This window comes from Heteronotia binoei, chromosome 6 (assembly GCF_032191835.1).
Source record: "Heteronotia binoei isolate CCM8104 ecotype False Entrance Well chromosome 6, APGP_CSIRO_Hbin_v1, whole genome shotgun sequence".
NCBI classification, from domain to species: domain Eukaryota; kingdom Metazoa; phylum Chordata; class Lepidosauria; order Squamata; family Gekkonidae; genus Heteronotia; species Heteronotia binoei.
The window spans coordinates 78,735,967-78,759,739 of record NC_083228.1 but is presented as its reverse complement, the minus strand read 5'-3'; the positions used below and the strand labels follow the sequence as shown (position 1 = coordinate 78,759,739).

The window sequence follows — 23,773 nt, the reverse complement described above, 5'->3', positions numbered from 1 at the left end:
TAGTATAGTGACTACAGTGTTGGACTCGGACCTGGAAGACCCAGGTCTGAATCCTCACTCTGCCATGGACACTTTCAGGGTAACCTTGAGATAGGTATGCTCTCTCAGTCTTATCTACCACACAGGGCTGTTATGAGGATAAAATGGAGAAGGACTTTGGATCTCAACTGGGGGGAAAGCAGGGTATAAATGAAGCAAATAAATAAATAAAATCCAGCTACCTCCTTGACACACTGCAATACGTAAAATAAAGATACTTTAATAGCAGAATTCAACAGTGAACACTTAGGTATTATTGCTGGTTTGTTTAAAAAACTGCCACAGCTCAGCACAGTCTCCGAAAACTTCATCTGATGACCATAATGTTGGCAGGCACAGCATCCAGGAAGGCTCTAACACCTGCGTATTTGTAATGCATAACCACTTCAGTGAACAGTGCCAGCCACAGGTCTTTGGGCATGATGTCCACATCGAAACTCATGCTGAAACACTGTGGAGCACTCCAACACCACTATCCACAGGCCTCAGAAACAACTTAGAGGGATCTTTGCTTGAGCCCACACATAACACCTTTTGGTTGTAAGCAAGGACCTTCACTTTGCTGCTTATCCCACAGGACATGACAGAAATTCTCCAGCGTTGTAAGGGCCCAGCTCATTTGGAGCTCCAATTCTGCCTCATTGAGTGTAATCTCTGGTCATGGATCTGCACCTCACAATAGTGTTAGCTCACTCATGGCCTTCCCAAGCATCTTCCCTCTGTTTGGCCTCCAGACGCTTCCGCTCTGTAAGGAGAGAGTGACAGGTGATGGGGTGGTCAATGCAGGCAGTCCAGGCCTTAGAAGAGCCATGAGATCACAAACCTTCTCCATGTCTTTGGTATACATTTGCTCCCTTTCCCATTGCCATACCAGGGTGTGCTGTCAACCCTGTTTCTATGGCAAGCCACACTGCTTTCTTAAACAAATTGTGGTCAGCTGCTTTGCTGGCACTCAGAATGGTGTGCCCAGTGCTGAATTTATCACACCAGCAAAGTCCTATGCCCAGCCCAATCCATCCAACATTCCAATGTGCTGCATTTCACCTTTGCTAGGATCAGAGATCTTGCTCAGTGACCCTAAGGAAAGGCCAGTGAGCTGGGAAGAACAAGGACACCAAGAAGCTGGCAGCTGCAATTAAAGTAAATTAGATGTTCCTGACATGACTTATACTGCCTCCAGCAGCTGGACCAGGCTCCCAGTTCTGTAACCTGGAGCAGAAGTTTGGGTTGGAGTACCATCTAGTGTCCAAAGTTGAACACTGCAGTCTCTGACACTATCTTACTCCACCCGCCCCGCAAGTCGCTTTTCTCCCAGAGTAAACTGGTAAACAGGGCCAGTTATACCCATACCTTCCTTCACTTGACCCTGAATAGTGCTGAGGACTGCTCTTGCCATTCCAAGGACACCTTTTCCCAGGACCCCAAAGGAAAGAGGAATGGAGAACAAGAACCTTTTCTCAAATAGCCATGAGAAGAAAAAGCCTACAAAAACAGGGAACTACCTGAGCGCAGTAAAAAAAGAAATGGTAATCCAAACCATCTGCTCAAACATGAGGCTACAGTGACCTAGGCTTCACATGGATGTAGTATGAAAACTGACAGGAATCATTTCAAAAAGCTCAGTTTGTAGAGCACATACTGTTACTGGCAGCGATAATGGCAGTGGAAGCACCTGCGCTGATGACTAGATTCAGATCCTATTCAGAATGCTACAGCTAAGGCTATGGAGGAAAGCAATCTTTATTAACTTCTAATTATGCTGGGAATGTCACAGAGACCTAGAGTAATCAACACTCCTACTCTGGTATGAAAAGAACTGGCCAGTGGGCTGCAGAAGCTTGGGGAGGAGGGGCTTCCTGAGAATATTCCACAGGAAAGGGAAGGTGTTTGCTGAGCTGAAAAGAATTGTCAGGGGAGAAGAAGTGAGATTGGAAGCAGGAAATCAAATCAATCACATGGAAATTTATCAGCTGAACTGACAAACAACTGTCAACACCTTTCTGAAGTGCAAAAAGCTTGTTTTTAAAGTTAGGCACTTAATACAACTGAAATATTTACATCATTAATTACCTACATCACCACTTCTGATGATAATTTCTGCCTGAAGGGTCTTTGAGAATCTGAAATATTTATGGGGCCACTCCAGGTTAGGAAAATGGAGTGGAGGGAGGAGAGATCTCAATTCAAAGCCCTGCCCCAGCTTCACTACCCTTAACAAAGGGGAAATGCTTGGGATCTCTAGCATAATATTGAGTTTGGCCTTAAGGGACTCTGTCTCCCAGGATCAACACATGCGATAAAAGGCCATCCAGCCTCAGTCATTGATCTCTCTATGGATATTTGATGATTCTCAGAGATTCTGCCACTTTAGGATGATTATTCAGTTCTGTTCCCACCCTCTACAGAGAGGCTTTTCAGTGATGCTGTCCCCATCCCTGAAGCATATTCTGCCTTCCACATTGCAAAACACAATTTCTCTAAAAAGCTCAGAGGTGCTCAACAAACAAAAATGGGCCTGAGATGGGTGCTCTAATTTCTAACTGCTCTACCCAGGCTGAGGTGGTGCAGAGGGTATTCACAAAGTGCTCAGCTGACCCATCTGTACTACTGCGTCAACAAATCTACATTCCAATATACGTGTAGACAGTAGAATGCAGACTCCATTTGGGTAACAGTATCAATCCAGGACAGATACTGAGCCAAAGGAATATATTTACCTCTGGTTTTTGTTGTCTACGATGTTTAGTTTGGCCCTGAGTAATTCAATCCACTTGCTCATTTCATTAAGCTCTTCTTTTTGAGCCAAGTCTGATCAGTGAGGCCAAACCAGCTGTGGCAGTAGGAGATCTGCAAATGAACCTCAAGCTACATTTTTAAACTTTACAAAGTAACCACAAAATGATCTTAATGCGGATTAGGGCTAGTATGTACATACAAGGACATGTATGAGCATGTGTGTTTTTTAGATTAGAAGACTGTCCTCCAGCGCTGCTTTCACTGTCTGATTCATCCTCACCCCAGAGCTATTATTTGCCCTTAGGGCATAAAGGTATTTGTTTTTCCTTTATGGGGCAAATGGGACTGAGCTGGAACTGGACAAGCTGCCAGCAGCATTGGGCGGGGGGGCTGTTTAATCTCCCAAAGTCCCTAATCCAAAACCAGGGGTCAGCACAACTGAAATTTAACACTTAAAAAGATTGATGAATTTCCTGCTGCAATGTCTAATTTCACCTCCAGTTAGATATTTGCTACACCTAGAATAAACAGCTGTGGAGAATCAAAAACCCAGATATGATCCATAAGTACACATCTGTGAATTTGGATCCTGGAAATTCCTAGGCAGATTCTTGTGGAGATGGCAAATGTCAGGACATTGTGCAAATATCCATCAAAAAACACAGGGCCTAGGAGGCTTGGAACTTGTCCCAGAGACACCACCAAGCAACTTCCTCCCTGGGGGGGATGCTGAGGATATGGTCTGGGTGCAAGACAAAGAGTCTCCCTAAGCTTCTATGACCTGCTCTCCATTGACTGGGGATGCAGTTCTCAGCTGACTTACTCAGTGGAGTCCTCTCTCCTGCAGTTGCAACAGAGAAAGATGCAGACAAACTGGGAATCTGCAAAGACCTCACTGAGCTCATTACGGTTTCCAGACAAGTAGGGCAAAGCGGTGCATTCTCCAGCCAGGCCAGCACGCTCCATCACTGTTATCTGGCTGGTGCAGCCGAAGGGCAGGCGGTAAGCCAGCTGCCATCACACCAGAAAGGAACAGAGCCATTAATGGGTACAACAAACAAGGAAAAGCAGAGCTCAAGGAGGAGCCACTTGTCAGTAGGCTTCCCGTACCCCAGTGCATGCTGGGAAGGGAGCACAACTTTTCTCAGCAAAGCCATCTGATTCCACTTTGTTGTGCATTAATTTGGCAGCAGTGAATGGGAGAAGACTGGCTGAGGGCAACGAGGGCACCCCCTTACCCATATGCAATCTGACAACAAGGTGATTCCCTCATATTTTACCCCTATTTCAGCATGGTACACCTTAGTGATCCACAAAACAGAACTAATGGTTGCCCAGGAGTTTCTCTGAGGTATGCAGATAGGCAGGGCCAGATGTGTGACAGCAAGAAGCACTCACAGTTGGTTCAGCTGAGTTGTCATCCCACTCTGAAGCAGAGAGCTAGGCCCAGGAGCTCCAGGAAAGTGGGTAGTAAAATGAGAACAAAGCAGCCTCGAGCTGAGACACTGAGAAATTCCCAAACATCTCTACAGCACTGAAGCTTGGATCCACACACAACCTTATACATGCATTCCTCCGTACAACATTAACTCCTGTCTTCCCCGTGCCAACAATGTAGTACATTTCCTTTGGCTTACCTCGGGCTGCCTGTAACTGCTGGCGTTCAGCTTCACGTTCTGTCTTGCTCTGCTTGCTCCGCACACCAAGGGCACCTGTCACCAGTCTCCTGGCCAGAGCAGCTGAAGTCTCAGGACGTTCTTTGGATGGTTGCAGGAATTCTAGAAGAATTGGCAAGGAAAGCCAAAAGTCTCAGCACTGACTCCCAGCACTATTTTTTATTCTACATGCTGAAGAGGGAAGTCAGGAATGTAAGGGAACCAAAATATTCCTTTCACTGAAGCAGGGGCTGCCTGAAAGGATACATGCCACAAGAGAAGGAACCAAAAAAACCCAAAAACAAAACACAGCCACAGCTTTGAATCTCCTTTGCCCCAGATACACCAGGGTAGCAAGTGGCAGGAAGAGAAACTCAGAAAAGCTTCCCACACCAGATTTACTCTATTAACTGATTTTAGGGTAAAAGTAGGCATTAAAGACATCTTACAGTGGACATGGTATCCAAAAACAACAATGACAGAGGGAATCCAACTTGCTCAATGTAATATGCCTAAGCACTGGCAGGATCACAGATTAGCCTGAATGGGGGTATTTGTTTCACCAAAGGCCACATTGCAAAATGTCTAAAATTTTACCCACTTGCACCAACCCACAGTGCCACTTATAAGCAGTAGGGATGCTCCAAGACCAGCCATAGAAGCTCACTTCCCATTCACCAGCAGTGATCAGGCAGCCAATTTCACATCCTTTTCCTGTGCATTTTCAGGAATAGGCTGCTTGCAGCCATCAGAAGACAATACACAGCTGGTGAGAGATCAGCTTAGAGTTTTCCTGCTAGGAAATTTTGCTGTATGCTGAGCAAAGTTTCACTGTCTTTTGTGTGTGTGTGTGTGTGTGTGTGTGTGTGGGAATCAGAAGCCTACTCCCAGCTGATCCCAGTCAGGTTCTTTTAATCTCCCATCTTGGAAATTTTGCTGCCTCCTAGTTTTGCTGAGATGCAGCAAACTGTGTGGGGGGTAGGGATTTGATCAGAAGCCTAGCTGATTTTGCTTCCCTTTTCCTCACCCCCAAGCGATTTGCATGGGGTGCAGAAAGTAAGACAGAAACAAGCTTTTCTCCTCTCCTGTTGGCAACATGTCCCTTTGGGCCTCACCAGCATAGGATTGGGCCTTGGACTTCGCAGCTCTAGTGGCCTGTGATAGTGGTCGGGTTTTCACCATCAAGTGCTTGGTACTGAGAGCATCTTGAGCTGTAGGAAGAGAAACAGACATTAAATAGGTAATGAGATCAAGTGGATAGGACTTCTTACCTGCTGAACACTATCAAGAGGCAAAGCCCACTATGCCACAAATTCCTTTCCAACCAGCAAGGGTACCCCTTGGTACCAAGCTAATGCTCCTACCTGCAAAGGGGCTGGAGAAGACACCCAGAGCATGCGTATCATCAACCCATTTAATGTCAAAACCTTTCTTCCTAGTGAGGGAGAACAAAAGAGAGAGAAGTTGGAATTGTCAGGTCATTCTTAGTGAGAAAGAAGAAGAAATAAAGAGACTAGAACTCTGTGGGCAACTTCTGACAGGATGGGAGCTAAGGAAGCTGTATCTTCACCTTCTCACCAGAGGGTGGGAAGGTTGTCTGGCACAGTCGGTACAGCACTCCCTCAATGGGAAGCAGTGCTAATCCATAGCTGGGCAGCTTTGGAGTGAGGCAGGTACTACAGGCTTCAAGTCAGAGAACACCTTCACCTGAAGGCTACCATTAAACATATAGAGTGGGGGTATGCGTGAAGACTTCACAGCATCAGGGAATGGAAAGTGAATCCCAGAAGATGAAAGATTTCTCATGCTTATCACCACCTCTGCCCCCAAAACTAGCACAAAAAAAGAAGGTATAATTCTGCAAAACAGGGCATACTGCTCACTGGTAACTGCAGAAAACACGCAGCAAGTCCTCTGTGCGGAATTCTGGTGGGAAGTCATAGATCTCAATGACATGTGGAAACTTGGAGTCACTCAGGTCCAGATTAGCTGGTGAGTAGCTGTAGTAGTCAAAGCGTGGTTCTTGAAATCCTGAAGGGGGTGATGCATGGCCAGACAGCTGGAGGAGAAAGCAGTGGGTGACTGTGAACCAAATGTGCGAAGTGACATATCAGAAGGCCCTCTTACCGCCCCCCCCCCTTCATCTCAAAGCAGCATAGACCACAAATTTGCAAAAAACAAAAACCCAAACACTGGAGTCATATTGAGGGAACTGACCCTTAACCCTGCAAATGACAATCACACACTTTCTCCCACTGTCAAGCACTCTGGCACATCCCAGCCTCTGGGCTTTTTTGGCAGCCCCAAAGCGGGTGCACTGGCTGATTGATGGGGCTAAGGGTTCATGCTCTAGAGAAGGATTGATGGCCCGTGGGAGATTGGGAATTATTGATCAGATGCCTCCTGCTGCTTGCATACTTTCTCCATTTAACATTTCCCTCTGCCATTTCACCAGGCCCAGGGATGTGGTTCCTCTCATTGTTTCCAGAGGAAGAAGCTGGAGTGAACCTTTGCTCTCAGCAAATATATATCTTGCCTGTTCAACACCCCAGAGAAGAGAGATAAGCTGCATCCCAGCCGACTCCAGAAGCAGCTGTATACTGTAACCCAGTTTGCAAGGTGGGTATATCGTTTACACTTGGTAAATGACTGGACTAGAAGAAGTGTGAGACGCACAAGAGATAAGAGGGGCAAGCTCAGACACAGGAGCAAGGAAGTTAGAGCAAGCCTAGGGGCATGTAGATGAGATCTCTATTTCCTATGGCAACTACTATACTCTAACTCAAATGCTGAACCAGAAAATACAATAGTATAGGCAAGGGTAGTCTTCCACCCTAAGGAGCTAGTTTTTCATGGGAGAAAAGCACTGTCTCCTAAGCTCCTCAGAGCAGAAAGGAATACCACAAAATGCTGACAGAGCTCATAAAAACAGTGCTATTGCCCCTGTACCAGCATCCTGATGTCCTAAAGGTACAAACTGTGTTGGTCCCTGCGTGGAAATTACTTCACTTGACCACCCTTCAAAATGGATGGCTAGAGGAAGCCCCATTCTCTGAGGGTATATCATCACTTGCTGCTGGAAGACTAATAGGACTCAGTTGCTGGCAATCCATTAGTGAAACCCTTGTATATAGAGCAGCACACATCCTGTTGGCAGCAGAATTTATAATTCAGGTAGGCTGTTCTCTATTTCCCCAAGCCACCTGCACCAGAACAAGCCATGACTGGACAAGGAGTCTATAAATTTCAGCCACTCCAGTTAATAAATGACAGATAATTATTTGGGAAAAGTGAATTTGGGTGGGGGGGCATGCAAGAATATACTAGTCAAATCAGAGAGGAAGTGGTGAGATGAACAACAGGGACATCAGAAAGTGTGTGCGCCATTGTAGGTTTAACAGAAACCAACCTGTGAACCTAGAATTAGGAAATGAAGTGATGAGATCCCAACAGAAACCCTTGAGGTAGTACATCAACTGCAATACTGAGTGGTATGGCAGACTATCAGAGACCATGGATTGCACTCTGCATGAGAAACCCTGCCCTTCACAAGCCACTGGGTGCAGAAGAGGCGACACGGACGGCTGGGGGCTGCCTGCCAAGCAGCAGGGTGATGAGACAGGGATCAGCATTTTAAAAATTCTCTATAACACCTAATGGAAGAGAGGGTGCTTAACGCTCAGTTTGTACCACTTATCCTTGCACAACTTCTGACCACCATGAGCCTGCTACAAGGCTAATAAGTGCACACATGTTTCAAGCACTGCAGATGATGCATGGCATTTTATTATAACAAATATGTTAGCAAGAAAGCAAGCCCATTAATGCTGGTGTTTCCTGCCTTGGGTCGCTTACAGGAACCATGCGCCCTGGTGCCGCATTAACACAGTCCCAGCCTCCTGTTCTCAGTCTCCTTCCCAGTGATTGCTAATGTTCAAGAGTTGTCCTGTGCTGGGAAAGGTTCTGCCAGCGGATGCACAGGCAGCAGGGAGCAAGAGGACACAGGAAATGAAGACTGTCTGCCACGGCTCAACGCTCTCCAAAGATTTATCCGAGCCACTGAACGTTCCAGCCAAGCAGGGCAGCCTGCCACAGATTCCTGCTCAGCTTTTGAGACAGAGAAAAACAAGAGACATGGGGCTGGGAGGCTTAGATGGAGGTCTCATAACCTATGGGGAATTACAGGCATTTCGGCAGGAGGTAAGAATGTGTCCCTTGAGACACTGTGCAGTTACGGCTCACCCCCTCTACCCAAATGTATTAGCTAGTTACATCATCTCCAAGAACAAACACAGCTTTCCCCCACCCACCCCAAACTGATCTTCTATAGAGATATTTTATTTCCAATGATTGCATATTTTCCACGGGTGACTGAAGGACTACACTGCAGTGCAGTGCACTGCACAACTGGATGGACAGCTTGCTAGAGCAGCCATGTTGCTTGTGGTTACAGGGATCTTAAATAGCTCTGAAAACCACAAGAAAGATTTTTTTCAAAGTTTCAATTACAAATTAAAGGGTTTCCCCCTCCTAATCTGGATATGCACATAGATCATATATACACATACAGTGAGGGGTGAAAGGCAAACAGTTTCCTCACTGGGTCTAAAGAAAAGGGGTTGGGCTGGATGGCCTTTAGAGGATCTGGTTTTGATTTTATTTGTTTACTGCCTTTTTCATTCCAATTTTATAAAATGAAGACAAGAAAATCCATCTACATCTTCAGGGTGACAAAGACCAGGCACCGCTGTCTGAGACCCGAGCCTTCCAAGTTTAATGAAATCCGGAAGCTGCCAAAATGGAGAAGATGCTTGTTGCTCCCCTTGGCCTCCTCACCAGACCATCAGGACCCTAGCAACAATCAGCAATCATGAGAACTAGGCAGACAGGAAACACTACAGTGCTGTCCCCATAAAAGGCAAGTCCCAAAATAGACCTAGTCCCCTAATACCAACCCCAAGCATGGGTGTGCATATGGATATTCTCAATCAGAAACAGTGGTCAAAATTCCCTGTTTAGTTTCAGATCAGGTATTTCTGATTGGAAGCTAAGGGAACTTCATGCACTGAAAATATCTGGAAATATCTGAATGCACATACCTAATCCCAACTATAAAACCTACAATGTTGGTTCTCTATTTCCATCACACACATACACCCAATGATCAATACCTGCTCCCATCTGCCTTGTGTGTAAAACATTCAGCCCAACACTGATGTTCAACCCATGATGTTATGCAAAGAACCTCCCTTGTTGCCTGCAAAGATCTGATCGCTCTCTTCCGAAATTCCACTTTCACAGTCCCCAAGCTCAGTGCACCGGTTCCTATGTAGCACAATGAGTTATACTGACCTTGGCATAAGGAATTAGAGTTAAGTTTCTCACCAGGGCAGGCAATAGCACAGACATAGCTTTATTTAGACACATTGTTTTCTCAGGGTTTTTGTCTATTTTTATCTCACCTTATTTTTCTTTTTTAAACACAAGCAGGAAGATATGGATAAGTGTATGTCTGCATCAACACAGCCACAGGGCTAGAACTACAGAAGAAAAGCCAAATGCTGCTTTTTGCAGGAATTCTGCCCATGAATTTTCAGTACTTTTTTCCTGCATCTCTTTCTCCCTCTCTAATACAAACTTTAGTAGAATTTTGCACTGGCAGTTGAAGGAGAAGCATTTTAAACTGACACAGGAAGTTCCAGCGGTTGTTTAGTATACCTCTGTGAGTAATTTACTACAAGATACATGCAAATTGCCCAAGAAGGGGCATGTCCTGCAGTGGATACTGCAGTAAGTTCAAGAGTAATTGCTAGGGCAAATACACCCAAGCAAAGTTATTTCTCAGCAGCTTTTCTGTATGTTCTGCTGCTTATATTTGTGCAAAGACAGAGAACCACCTATACCACATATCAGGATTTGTCACTTGTGTGGCACCTGGTTTTCATTCCTGGCAACTGAAATGATTGTTTTTTAAAAAAAACAAAACAGCTAATCAAATACAATAGATTTATGCTTTTGTATAATTGGTCTAAACAGAAGTCTTCCACAGTCCCTATCCCTGACTATTGTTCTATCCTTTCTAGGGATAGGCAGGAACTGCATTTTTGCAGTTTGGTTTGTGGTTGAACCAGGACTTTGGTTCACAAACCAAACCTGTTCCTATCAGCTTGTGACCCCTGCTTTTTGCCACTTCTGCGCCTGCCGCTTTTTGAGCACCAGGGAACAGAAAGCAGGGGGTTTAAATGATTCTGAGCTTTTTAAACCCCTGCTTTCTGCTCTTTATGAATCTGTCATGAACTGCCTTAAAATCTGTGGTGGCTCTTCAGTTCACGAACATTGCTTTGCGAACCAACCAAAATTTATAATGAACTTTCATTTGTGAGCCGGTTCATGCTCATCCCTAATTATTTCACCTGTCATGGAAGCATTTTCTTGTTTTCTCCCCTTCCCCCCACAAATTGACTTTCTGCCATCATACCCATTTGTGAAGACATCCTGTTAACTTTGCTAATTTCTTGTAGCAGATGGTAAACCTCATTACTTCATCACCCCATAAGTCCCAACTTGTTCACAAGCTTGTCTCAAGGTTCTCTCCCTTAAGATGGATGGGAGATTTCAAACAAAATGTAGGGCTAAGGGGAAAGTATGCATTGGTATACTGATGCAGTTGCAATGACACAAGCTCAATGTTTCTTAAGGAAAAATAATAAGAAATCTAAATAACAATTCTAGGAGGAAAAATATACAAACAATGGAAATACATAAAGACTTATACCAAGACAATGATTGATAATGCTGAAGGGAAACATAGTGCTGGATTGAATATACCCTAAACTGTTCTTTGCAGTACTTTCCCACAGTGTGATATTCCTGACCACAATATTTTCATTAATGTCTTTCATCTGAGATTAAACTAAGCACATCTTATCATTTGCTCATCTGGCAACTGTAATTTCTGAGTTCTCTGATTGTAGTTTGTGAGTTCTCTGATTGTAGCACTGTTTAAAAGAAGCAGTTACTAAAATGCTGAAGGAAATCTGTAAATTACAAAATATTCACCAGCCCTGCATGATCCCAAATAATCTGGATTTCCCCATAGCTTGTCTGAAACTCAGCTTGCACCTCTTGCCCAGTTTTTCTTGGGAAATACCTTCAACTCATCCTCTTTCTTTTTGCATATTATATACTCCCCTGAGTGGTTATACATTCCCCTCAATTTCTAGAATTTGTGTTTCTGAATGCAAGGATTTTCCAATGTACTTGCACCAATTCTCACATAAAAAACCAGGCACAGTTTTAAGAAACACAATTATTTTATAAGAGAGAATACTGCCAGTAGGTCATGTCCACAAGAGGCCAAATCCATGTCTGAGGTTTATGAGATCTGAGGATGAAGCACTGAAATGTGCATTTGCAACAGGACCATTCCATGCCTCATCATTCCTGTTTACACCCAGGCATTCTGTTGCACTGCTTTTGCTCCCCTTGTGACACCAGCACAGTCTGACTGTTACAGAAAATAAAGATAAAGACACAGTCCTGCCAGATAATCTAAATTGTTTTTCCTTTCCTTGTGATTTCTGGCATGCAAGAATTTCTCCTGTCTGCTTCTCAGACCAAAATGTTATCCTTTGTCCTCTTTGCTCCATTGGAACTTGAATCATTGAGAGGCTCAACTTCCACTCTTAAATTGAGCTCCTAGCTATCACAGCTCTGGTAGTTAGTATGTATAAACATTCATCTGTACAGTGAAGGGAGAGGTTAGCTTTTTGTTCCCATGATCGCCTGGGAATTGGTGCATAACAGTGGGTGCCTGAATAGATGGAACTGGTAGCACACAGAGGAAGAAGGAATTCTACATAGAAAGCACACTGGTTTAGGGACAATTCCATTCCTGCTGCCCCTTCTTGTAGCTACACAAGGATATCCACTTGATGTGCTGGCATTTCAGATAAAGGCACTGAAATAACATGTAGTCCCTTGTGCAAGAAGTGCCAAGCTCAGGGCCTAGGCTGGATTTGGATTGCTAGGCTACCTGTCTAGAAAGGGAGATTTAATTTCTATGCTATTACTGATTGGAATAAGCAGCAGCGAACCCAGAGCTACTTCCTGTAAAAGCTGCCCCCATGGAGTTTTAACAGCTTCCGTTGCCAAGGGTTTAGGATGGTTTATGAGCTAACCCTTAGTAATGAGGCTGCTTAGTTAATTTCAATGGTTCACAGGAGCTATTAGCAAACAGAATCTATTCAGTTCAACCCTGACTCTTAAGCAGGCTTGGATGCACTTTGAAGCAATATTAGGATACTTTGTTACTTTAGGTACCTTTGTGTCACTCTAAAAAGTAGTGGGTTTATGGTATTGATTTAAGCTTTAATAAGGGGCTTTCAGCCATCCAGCCGACACTGAGCTTTTCTTGTAAACCAAAGGCAAGGCTGCACATTCCCTGTGCTGAACACCTCATTGTAATACATTCAGCACTACCATTACAGGGCAATATGCTAACAAGCCCAGCACCAATTAAAAACCTGCCATTTCCGTGAAACTTCACGGTACATCTCTCCATGCCTCTTGGTCAGCACGATAGTTCTGCTCCACAGCAATGCAGACGCCACGCACAGCACTTCTACTTGCTTTACTGCATGCATTTTATATACTGTCAACAGAGGACTGTATTTCTCTTCGTGACACAGAGGCATAGCCATGCTGAGTCTAGCAGGCAGTCAGGAGCTTTGCCTACTGCAGACATCGCCTGCCTTAGTTAATTGCAGTACTTCTTTGTTTACTGACTCCTTGGCCATCACTTGGCTTGAACAGTTCTCCAGGAGAGTGTGACCAGGAGGTTGCTGGCTCTGACTTCCCAGCTGGGAAGTGAAAGAGGGGAGAGGGCCACTCGGTGACAGACTCAGGGAGCCTTCCTCAGGCTAGGTTGGGTGAGGAGGACAGCCAGACAAAGTCTGGCTCAGGACCCACACAGTCAACCGGGGGAGGCTGGATGTTGTGGCCAATATTGGAGGAGACATTACTACCAGGAAAGTGAAGGGCCAGAGAGAAGGGGGAAGCTCTGTATGTTAGGAAGGGCTTTAAAATCATAGTCAATTGAAGCCTGGGGTGATAGATAGAGCAGGAGGGTGAGAAGCTGGTGTGGGTAGGATGAGGACCTCCCTTTGGGAAAGGCCAAAGAGGCACAAGATCTTTAACCCAAAGGTGAATAAATCTAGGCATCCATGAAGTCTTTATAAGGGAAAAGTATGGAATCCCACTACCTCTCAGTCTGCTGCATGCCTTGCACATGGTACAGGGCTCTACAACTCTGTCTGCAGCTAGCCATACAGGACATTAATTAATCCTGACTTTTGTGTGAGCACTCATACTCATCCTGACTTTGTTGTACATGGGCCACTCACCTTACAGCTAGCAAAGGGAATGTAAATCTACAGAGAATACATCACGTTGGCATGTCATAATATGGAGGTGGCTTCTTCAAAATTCCAAAATTCTCATTAAATATTTAAATAAATTACTAGTCTTCATGGATATAGAAAAATGTTGCAAAGTATTTGGGAATTCTGTGTATTTACTTTGGTCTAAAATTTGTGAGTTTTTGAAAGTTCTAAACACAATGTTTATTAAATACATTTCAGGGGGGGCATTCCTAATCTATAAACAGCAAAGAGATACAGTTAATCAAGAAGATTTCAGATGAAAGAAGCATTGGCCTGACTTTGAACTAGCACATTCCCACATCCACATAGTTCCTAAGTGAATGTCTCACGATCTTCAGTTCTGGAAGAGGACCACAGAGAATACTCACCCCCTCCAGCAACCGTGGGTCCAGGCAATCACCATCATCATTGAAGAGAGAATCCCAGCTCTCATTTGCCATGTTGCCATCCTCACTGAGTGTAGCAGGACCAACACTGGTTCCAGCGGGCTCCTCCCAGATGGATGGCACACTTGGTTCAGCTTCTCCTTCTGCCCTGTCTCCAGACAGATGCTGTAACCTGATGCCCATATCTTTCTGGGCTGGATCTTCCATTGAGGTCCTACCCAAGGGTGCTTCTGCTTGGTCCAGTGTGCTCTTGGGATCCCCCACAACTGACAATTGTATCTCCTTAGAGGTACATTCTGGTAAGCAGCTGGTAGCCCCCTTGGCAGAATATCTTGCCTCAGGATTGTGCTTGCCATTTGAATTTTGATCTTCTAAAACAAATGGGGCATCTCCTACTGTCACTGAAGCCTCAGACTCATAAGGCTTGCATTGGCAGATGTGGTGAGAGAAGTCATCCCTCTTCTCATTGCCACACTCCTGTCCCAGTTCACCCTCCTTGAACATGCAACTGGGCAGAACATCCAGCCTCCCACAGTGCCCATCTAAGCAGTTATAGCCTGCAGTTAGCCCTGAGGAACCTGAGAGTTGTTTGACTGCCTTAACTGCTATGCTGCTTGTCAACATGCTCTCATCCACACAGCTAGATACATTATTAATGTTCTGATCAGACATGTATTCAATTGCATGTCCGTTTGCGCCATTCTTGCTCTCTTCATGCTTTAGGGTGCTATACTTACTCACTTCCTCTTGAGCCAGGACATTCCTGCCAGCAACCTCAGTCACACTAACTTCCTTCAGGCCTGTCTCATTTGGAACTCTCTTGGGAGTATATTCCAATGTGCTACTGTCATTTATCTCTGTCTGATTGCAGTTGCTTATGTATTTACATGTGCTATGTGTATTGCTAATGTGCCTCAAAATGCAATTATTGCTGTCTGCTTCATCTGATATTCTCTCACCTGAACACTTTGATGAGCAATCCTTACGTACCTCTCTGCTACCTGTGGCCTCTCTGCCTGAGTTTTCAAACATAGCATCCCCACTTACCCTAGATGATCTCAAATCACATCTACTCAGATGCTTAACCTTGCTGGCCAGTGTACTATCTTCACTCATCTCTGTCTGATCAGAGAGCCTCTCCTTAGCACACTGAAGCACATTCTCCTCACTCAGCCCTACCTGGTCTGGGAGGAATGCTCCTGTCTGTTGGCTCATCTCAATGCTGCAAGTCCCTTGCCCTGCAGATGGAAATATATGCTTTTGTTCCCCAGTGCAGTCGGCACTAGTGACACCTGGTAGGATTTGAAGACTGGCCATCCTCTCCAGTAAGCTGGTGGAGAGCACAGTGCCGCATTCAAGAGGTTCCTCTACTTCAGTGTTTGGCAGTAATGCTGGTGTCTGGCTTAGGAATCCAGGAGAAGGTAAGAACAAGTATGGTTTGGGCTTACGTAGGGACTGTGGCCTCTCCTTGTACTGCATGTTTGAATTTGAGCTGATCTGGTGGAATGCATCTCTACAGTCTCTGGATGGCCTTGCTTCATGTTCTTTAATGACCTCCTTCCCTGATGGACAATGATTCACCTCTCTCTTGGTTGCCAATAAGGTGCTGGTTTTTGATGCTGCAATTTCGCGCCGTGCTCTGGGAACATACAGGGCCATGTCTGGTTTCTTGGGCCGTATCCGGGCCCTCTCTGCACCTGGTTGCATAGTGGTTTCAACACCTGTAACAGTGGAAAGTAATCAGCTCAATGCCCACACCCAACAGTGATGATCCATATAATGGGGAGACATGAAACAGCAGATATGAGAAGTTTGCTTAGCTTGGAATGGAAAAAGGCCCCAATTGTCATTTCTTACGAAACAAAAGTGCATGGAAAAAGAGAAGGCAAATAGTAGAATTAGCTGAGATAGCAGCTTCCTCTGGGCAAAAGAAATGTCTGTTTGTACATACATGTCTGCAGATATGCTATTATAACTACAACATAACAATGGCTACATGTATTCTTCAACAGCAAAACCCAAATTTTGAGCTCAAAACACAAGAATGTCTGCATATAGTAGATTTACTTATTTACTTTCAGTTCCAAGATTCACGGTTTCAGTGAATGCAGCCAGATTGATTCAGCAGTGAAGTGGAATAAAGAAAACAAAGCAGACATTAAAAGACTAGCTGAATATACATTAGAGCAAAGGGTAAGAGAACTGCCAATCACAGACCAGGAAGCACCAGCAGCATGGAACACCCAGTACTATCCACTGGCCTTCAAGAGCTGGGGATTCCAATCTCTAGGTGGCATCTGGCGATCTCCTGTCATTACAATTGATCTCCAGATGACCAAGGTCCATTCCCCTGGATAATGGCTGCTTAAGAGGGTGCATTATACCCTGCCAAGGTCCCTCTCTTTCCCAACTCCTCCCTCTCCAGGCCCCATCCCTCAAATCTCCAGAACTGGCAACCCTCTTAATAGGGGCACCTTACTTTTACTCATATTTCCAGATTGGTGTTTTCAAACATGAGGGCTAGAATGCACTTTTAATGTAGCAGGCCCCTTAATTGTGTCAGTGCTGGATCTTTCAAAGATAAGACAATTATGGTTATATAGTTATAGCTATTTGAATGTCTTCTGTTTATATTTAATCGACCTTTGCATCAAATATTTTTCTGAAGATTGATTCTGCATCCCAAACACCTCCGCATTCAGATTATCTTTTCATTTAAATTATATACCCACCTTCTCCCCCATCAACAGAGGGCCCATGGAAGTCATGTAAATCATACAAAAAGAATAAAAAATGAAATATTTTCCCATCAGATTATGAAAACCAGCTCATAAGTGGCTATCACTAAAAACACAACATTTGCTACCATCACCTTTAACAAAAAAGCTTTCCCTAAAGGCTGGCACCAAAGACAAGCTCCTGAGCCCTAACATTCCATATCACTGATGCTATGGCTAAAAAGACCCATTAATAAGTCACAAGAGTTTTACAATCATTAAAGATAGTGCAGAAAAAATATGATGTGAGGCAGACATATGTGACATACAAGAAGAGACACTCCGTAAGTTATTTTTTGATCAACAGACTGTGTAAGTACATATAACTTGCATCAGAAATACGTTAGGCAGACAGCTGGCACATATGTAGCCCATATAAGGAGACACACACCCTTAGTTACTTACAATAGGTTGTGTGAGTACATGCATCAGGTTTTGATAGCATCGGTCTCCTTTGTGCCTATCTATTTCTGTCCTTAAATGCATTTCAGACTGAGCTTCCCAGAAAGCAAGGCAGTCACATCCAATTAAGCCACAGTAGCTCTGCAATAGGTGCAAGACAGGAAAAGAGGCATTGTTACAGACTTCTTTTAGATCCTGGATAGAAAGTTGTCCTTGCTTTTTCCCAAAGACTGACATGAATAAGCTTGCTCTCTCCACAGCATCAGCACCCTGACACCAGTGGCTTCAAGACCTGTTGCAATGTGAAGGTCCCTTTCTTCAAACCTTCACATCTCTAGCCCTAAGTAAATTTTTCCTCTTCAGGGAATCACAGAAATGACTGCCATAAGCTTAACATTCTTCGAAGCACATGTGGGGGGGGGGGTGTTACTGACAGAACATCAGACATTCCTTCCCTAACTATTCCATCTTTGTGTCCCACCTGATAACTACACAACTTTTCACATCCAATCACAGTAGGTCAAAAACATTTGAAGATAAACAAGCTGAACAGAATTAGCTACAACAGATTAAAATGCAAGCTTAGTCCACTATTAATTCCTAGCCAAGAGATTTATCAAAATTCTGTTTCTGGAGAACAAGTACCCAGAAAGAAGAGTCCAGGTTACTTCATGCTTGTGTACTTTGAACACAGAGAAATCAGGGTGAGTTGCAAAAAGTCACAGATGATCTGAATAAGGAACCATCCAGGAACTACATCCCAAGAAAAAAATAGCACTAAGCTCCAATAAACTCTGCCTTGTTATCTCCATAGGAATTCATTAAGATAATTAATAAAGCCTTCAAAGCTTAGAAAAATAAAGTAAGCCTCTCCATAACCCTCTCTTCAACACCAAATGCCCAAACTCAATGCTATAGCAGAAACTTCATGAAATGGCTGGAAGAAACAGGCTATGCTGTACCTTCTATTCTTTGCAATCATGTTCCCATGGACATGGATACGCAATAAATGCAGTATATAAATTCTAAACTGACAAGGCACAGATTTAAGCTCCCACCAACCAAGAAGTAAAAGATTCACAATATATGCTAATCATACTATATCTCTTCTTAGCTATACTTCTGAAAATATATAATCCTCCAAAAAGCATTACGTTAAGGTTCAAATGCCCATAAAGCTTGAACAGAAGAAACTGCACTAGGCATTCCACATGTGCTATCACCAGCACCTTCCCACAAGCACTTTCCAATCCAATGGGCTTCAAACCAGGATGCCTGATATGACTAGATGTTCCATCATGCCTTGTGAAAATGACCTTTGCATAGATCCAAAACCAAGAGAGATTCATGTCTGTACTGAGAGAGGCCCATCGTACAGAATGATGCTCACAGGAGGACATGTGTGACAGAATAAATTTACGCCTCTTCCATACACGTGGTATGCTTAATACAGTACCTTTTGATCCTGTTTCACTACTATGTGACTTTTTCCAGTTCCCAGAAAAAGAGTTAGTCAGAGGAGATAATACTGAACTAGTATGAATAAGTGAGTGATGGGCAAATGAATTACTCAAGCTTATTCTCAGGAACAGCAGATTATGCCAGAGGTCCTGCCTTCAAGAAGAACACCTCACAAGCTTAATAGACTAGAAATGTAAGGGAAAACAATGAGGAAAACAAACAAAAACCAAGGGTTGACTCCTATAAGGACAACCTGCTCTTCTGGTAGATGACTTAGCTGCACTGTACAAACAGTGTGAGCAACTGCTATGCATCCAGCTTGTACCCATTCTTTGGAAATCAGTGCTCAGCCTCATACCACCTAAGTCAAGAAGCCCTCTTGATCAGCACTGGAAATATCTAACAATATAAGGCCAAATGTACACAGTGCAGCAAATCAGAAACAAGGTTGAGCTAATAACTAGGAAGTATTGCATCCTAGCGCTTGCATTATAATTCATTAAACTTCTGCTGATGTAGAGCAAGAATCAACAATGAGGAGCCCAGGCTCCACCCCCTAAACCTCACTACCTTCAAGGGATGGAAGGGTCACCTGAGAATTCTGCTTTGCTGTACTAATCGCCAGAAACCAGTACCTTCTCAATGGAAGGAACAGAATTCAGGAATCCTGGCTCTCAGGCCTCTTACAAATACTTGGACACATTTGCTTCCTCTTATTCAAACCCCGTTGACCCTTTCCTCCAAACCCCAAACCGCAGGACCTTTGACTATAACTGGCACCCTGAGGCCCCATGTATTTGCAGCCCCCTTGTGCCAAAGAGATTTATTCTTCATAAGCTTTGGCACAAACAGAGAAGCTGCTATCTGCCAGGCACCAGGCCCCCATAAATATGCATCAGGCCATGTTTATGGAGACAGATGGCTTGGGGGTCTGTCCTGCGGTTGGGGGGGAAGGAAGAGTTGGGGAAGGGTGTGGCCACAAGATTAATCACTGCCCGCTCTGTTTAGGGGTATTCATCATGGCCCCACTGTCAGGTAAATCACTGGAAAAACACCTCTCTGGTAATTAATGGGAAGTGACGGATGGACAGCCTCTGGGCCCATTAATCTGGACCATCAGCAGCAGACCAAGATTATGAATGTCAGGATGCATAAACTGTACACCAATCAATAGGGCCAGGAATTCATCCAAGGTTCTCATTTCCGAGGCACCTCCGGTGCATTAGGCTCTGTTTGCCTTCCCCTCCCTGCTCTGCTCTCCTTTCCCCTCCCCTTAACTGAAAACAGATCCCTCCTTACTAAGTGCAATGCAGACAGCATAGAATCCGGAGGACAGGTATACCTACACAGAAGCGTTGCACATGATACAGTACAAACACTCAACCCCAAAGACAGGAGAAGCAACAACTAGATGTTTAGCATTTCTATCAATCTAATTTTTATCACAAAGGTGAATATACCTAGGAAGCAGGAATCGTAGTTCAGAAAGGAGGTAGGGAGATCCATCAATAACTTGTGCCAGAGAATACTTGCCTACTGCCTAAATTCAGTCTAAATTCTGCTCAGTACCATAGCTGCAATGCCTTGCATTTTGGGAAACTGCCTAGAGAATACATCAAGGGATCAGGGATGCCTGTTGATTCAATATTTAGGCCAAAGGAAGTTTGGGGTAAGCCTTACTTCATCTGCCCCCACATCCCTCATTGAACTATGCTGGGACTGACATACCAAATACAATCCAAGATACCTGTTCTACCCCAAAAAGTGCTCTAGGCTTTCACTAGAGAAGTAGTGGTCTGCTAGCCTCAGTAATGAGGATGGTGGATACAATCCTTCTCCATGCCCTCCTGAGAAGTATAGGAGCTTTTCTCTAAGGCCCGGATCACTTTTTGGAAAACTAAACTAGAATAGTGCTGAAAGCTTTCTGGACAATTCACAACATGCTCTTTTCAAAGCACAAGACAGTATGGGTATCAAGACAACATCCCCTGGGGTAAGGGGCAAACTTTAACAGATTTCTTTTTAAAGGCCAGAAAACAGTCCAATCTATTTCCTAACCAAGGTGCGGACAGAGCTGTTGGATCTTTTCCATTCTCCAATAAGCTAATTTCACCAGCAGAATAGTCCCCTTCATCTTTATTGACTCTGCGAGAAGAGAACGTATCATTAAGACAGCTCCAGCTCGGAGGAGTCATTTTTCAGAACAAAGTACAATCTATTTCTTTCCAAGCAACCACACCCACTGTGAATGAGAAACTGTGCTTGGCTAGCTGGGCGCTCTGAGAATCTCTCATGCCAACAAACTCCACTGCAGCTCTGAAGGGCAACAGTACACAGAAAAACACTGCTGTTTGTTACCTTTTGGGACCAGCTGAGTGATACACATAGAACTGAGCAGCATACTTAATATCTATACTTGCAGGAGACTGAAGTTAGTATTATGGAAACCGTTACCCAGATGTTTGAATATCTAAATTATTCTGCCTCCCTGAAAGGTTAGGAATCACCTGCAAGATGTCCTCCTGCCTCAGAGGGAGGGGGTGAGGGGGTTGCAAATGCCATCAACTGAGGATCCACCAAGTAGTTTTCTACATGCCCAGCAGAATGGAAAGGCTAACCCTCAGAAGCTGGGACACCCCCCCATACAAAGCCTGTACCAACACTGCAGCAAGTGGGATGCTTACTGAATATCACCTTCAATATAATTACCTAACTTAAAGGTCCACAGAGGTTGTTGGGTGGCTGGGGGGGCAGGCCACGGAGTTCCAGTTCTTTCACCTAACTTACATACCACAATCAGTTCCCTGCCATCCCTTTAGCTGCTTTCACCCCTCACAGCACAAGTGTACCATGCCACAATCCACTCTGGCTTTCCTTGCCTCTAATACAGCTATGCCCTAAACTGGATGGCACCGACTAGTGCAATCTCACCAGATCTCAGAAGCTAAGCAGAGTCAGCCCTGATTAGTATTTGGATGGGAGACAAGCAAGGAAGTCCAGGGTTGCTACGTAAAGGCAAGCAACAGCAAACCATCTCTTAATGTCTCTTGTCTTAAAAATCCTATGGGGTCACCATAAGTTGGCTGAAATTTGACATTTTCCTCCACCACCAACACAGTTGTGTTCATAAAATCATAAAACCATAAAATACCTCAAGGACACACCCTTGCAATAGAAGATTTCTTTGCCTTAAGCCACCCCTACTAGATGCAAAGAAAGGAGAGTATCCTTTTTCTGTTGCAATTTTTCTTATAGCTAGGGAGCACTTTCTTGCATTCAGACCATACAGCCAGGTCAGGTGGCCAATGCAACAAATAATGGGAAACAGCCTCTCAAAAAGGGCAGAAAAAAGCCCAGGAATCTGCTTGGGCTCCTAAAAATTTGATGCAGACTTCAAAGGATTTAAATGTTTTCTCAGCTTTATATGAACTACTTCCTAAAAATTTTACAACAGCTCTCAGAAACTGAAAGTTTATCAGACCTGCTCTCAAGCTAGCCACAATTCAGCGGCATAATAGTAACAGTGAATTTGGGAACATTTATTATCTTAGTCTGCTGACACTTGCCAATTTCAATGCTGCTTTTACAGTCACAGATATTGAAACAAAGGGGGTCTCAGGTTCTGTTCAATGCTTTTTAGTCTTGATGATCACAGAGATAAAGAAAATACGTGACTGCAGTGCATGAGAGAGCTCAAGACTCAATACCAAAAAGCCCAGATATACAGTCCCCAATGAACACAACACATTTTAAGGACAGAAGCTCTGATTCAAGTTTTTTGATCACTGGCAACTTTCCGATCACTTACACTGGAGCCTGGAGGTAGCCAACTGAAGCATAGATCTGATTCCCAAAGCAACTTATCAGGCCCCTAGTCACCCCCTGCTTACCTTAATCAAGGTATGGTAAAAATTCAATTTCACTCATAAAGAAAAAGAAGCAACGAGTCTGCAGTGTATTTCCCTGGCAATCTGTCACTTTAGGGGATCTTTCAGAAAGCACATTTGCTCCTCAGGCCCCCTCTCCCATCAGCAATCTCATATCACTAACTGCATATCCTCCATACCTAAGAAGCCCTTTCTGCCAGAGGACGCCAACCTAATTATAGAATGTGACCAGCCATGAGGTTGTTCCAATCCTGGATTACTGTATGGAGAATACAATAGTTAGAAGAATACTGGTCAGCTTTCTCTGACCTAGATACCACTTAAGCCAGGGATCAGTAACCTTTTATCACTAAAGAGCTAAAATACACTGAAAGTCAGAGCAAAAGATCAGCATAAGGGTCAGCATAAGAAAATGTATTTGCATAATAACAATACTAATAAGTGACAGGTTGATTAATAATCCATAAAGTTTCTGCAGCCCAAACATTGGGTTTTGCAAGTCTTTTATTAAGAAGTAGCACACAAGAAGTTTCACAAAAAAATTGTTTAAAATACCCAGGAACATCCAGAACAACTGTTTCAATGCACTGGCATAAACAGGCACACTTGAATTCTTGGCACTTGTTCACATCTATCATTTCTCAATCTGTAAAGCACTTTAGTCCCATAAAAATCATTGCTGGCCATTCCCTTCACATATTGGCTATTCTAGCACCTCCACCTACCCCTCCAATGTAATGTACCTTAACTTGAATATTTCATTTTCTTTTGTAAAGAGCTATTTTTGGTTTCATGTGAGTCAAATTTGGCTCTGGAGCCACAGGTCACAGACCTCTGACTTAAGCAATTATTCCTGTACCGAGCCGAAATCTTCTTGTTTAACCCAGTCTTCTTGAATGTTTCTTCTTCTGCAGCCACTACTGTCAGACTGCCTTAGTCTTTCATAAAGCTGGCACCATGTCATGGTCAGAAGAACCACAGCTATGT

General features: G+C 44.0%; 1 protein-coding gene across 4 annotated transcripts in view; it reads right to left on the bottom strand.

Moving 5' to 3' along the window:
• Window positions 1-239: 239 nt before the first annotated feature.
• Window positions 240-23,773, bottom strand: part of R3HCC1L (R3H domain and coiled-coil containing 1 like) — a 40,882-nt gene continuing 17,348 nt past the window's right edge. For 3 of the 4 annotated variants that reach the window (XM_060241853.1, XM_060241851.1, XM_060241852.1), the window contains 6 exons: window positions 14,242-15,980; window positions 6,314-6,489; window positions 5,795-5,865; window positions 5,546-5,641; window positions 4,413-4,553; window positions 240-784 (listed from right to left, as the gene is read on the bottom strand). In XM_060241853.1, the coding sequence (XP_060097836.1) occupies window positions 729-784; window positions 4,413-4,553; window positions 5,546-5,641; window positions 5,795-5,865; window positions 6,314-6,489; window positions 14,242-15,966 (2,265 nt within the window). In that variant the 5' untranslated portion in view covers window positions 15,967-15,980 and the 3' untranslated portion in view covers window positions 240-728. Of the gene's footprint in view, window positions 785-4,412; window positions 4,554-5,545; window positions 5,642-5,794; window positions 5,866-6,313; window positions 6,490-7,434; window positions 7,579-14,241; window positions 15,981-23,773 lie in introns of those variants that run through there. The other variant, XM_060241854.1, reaches the window with a different exon arrangement.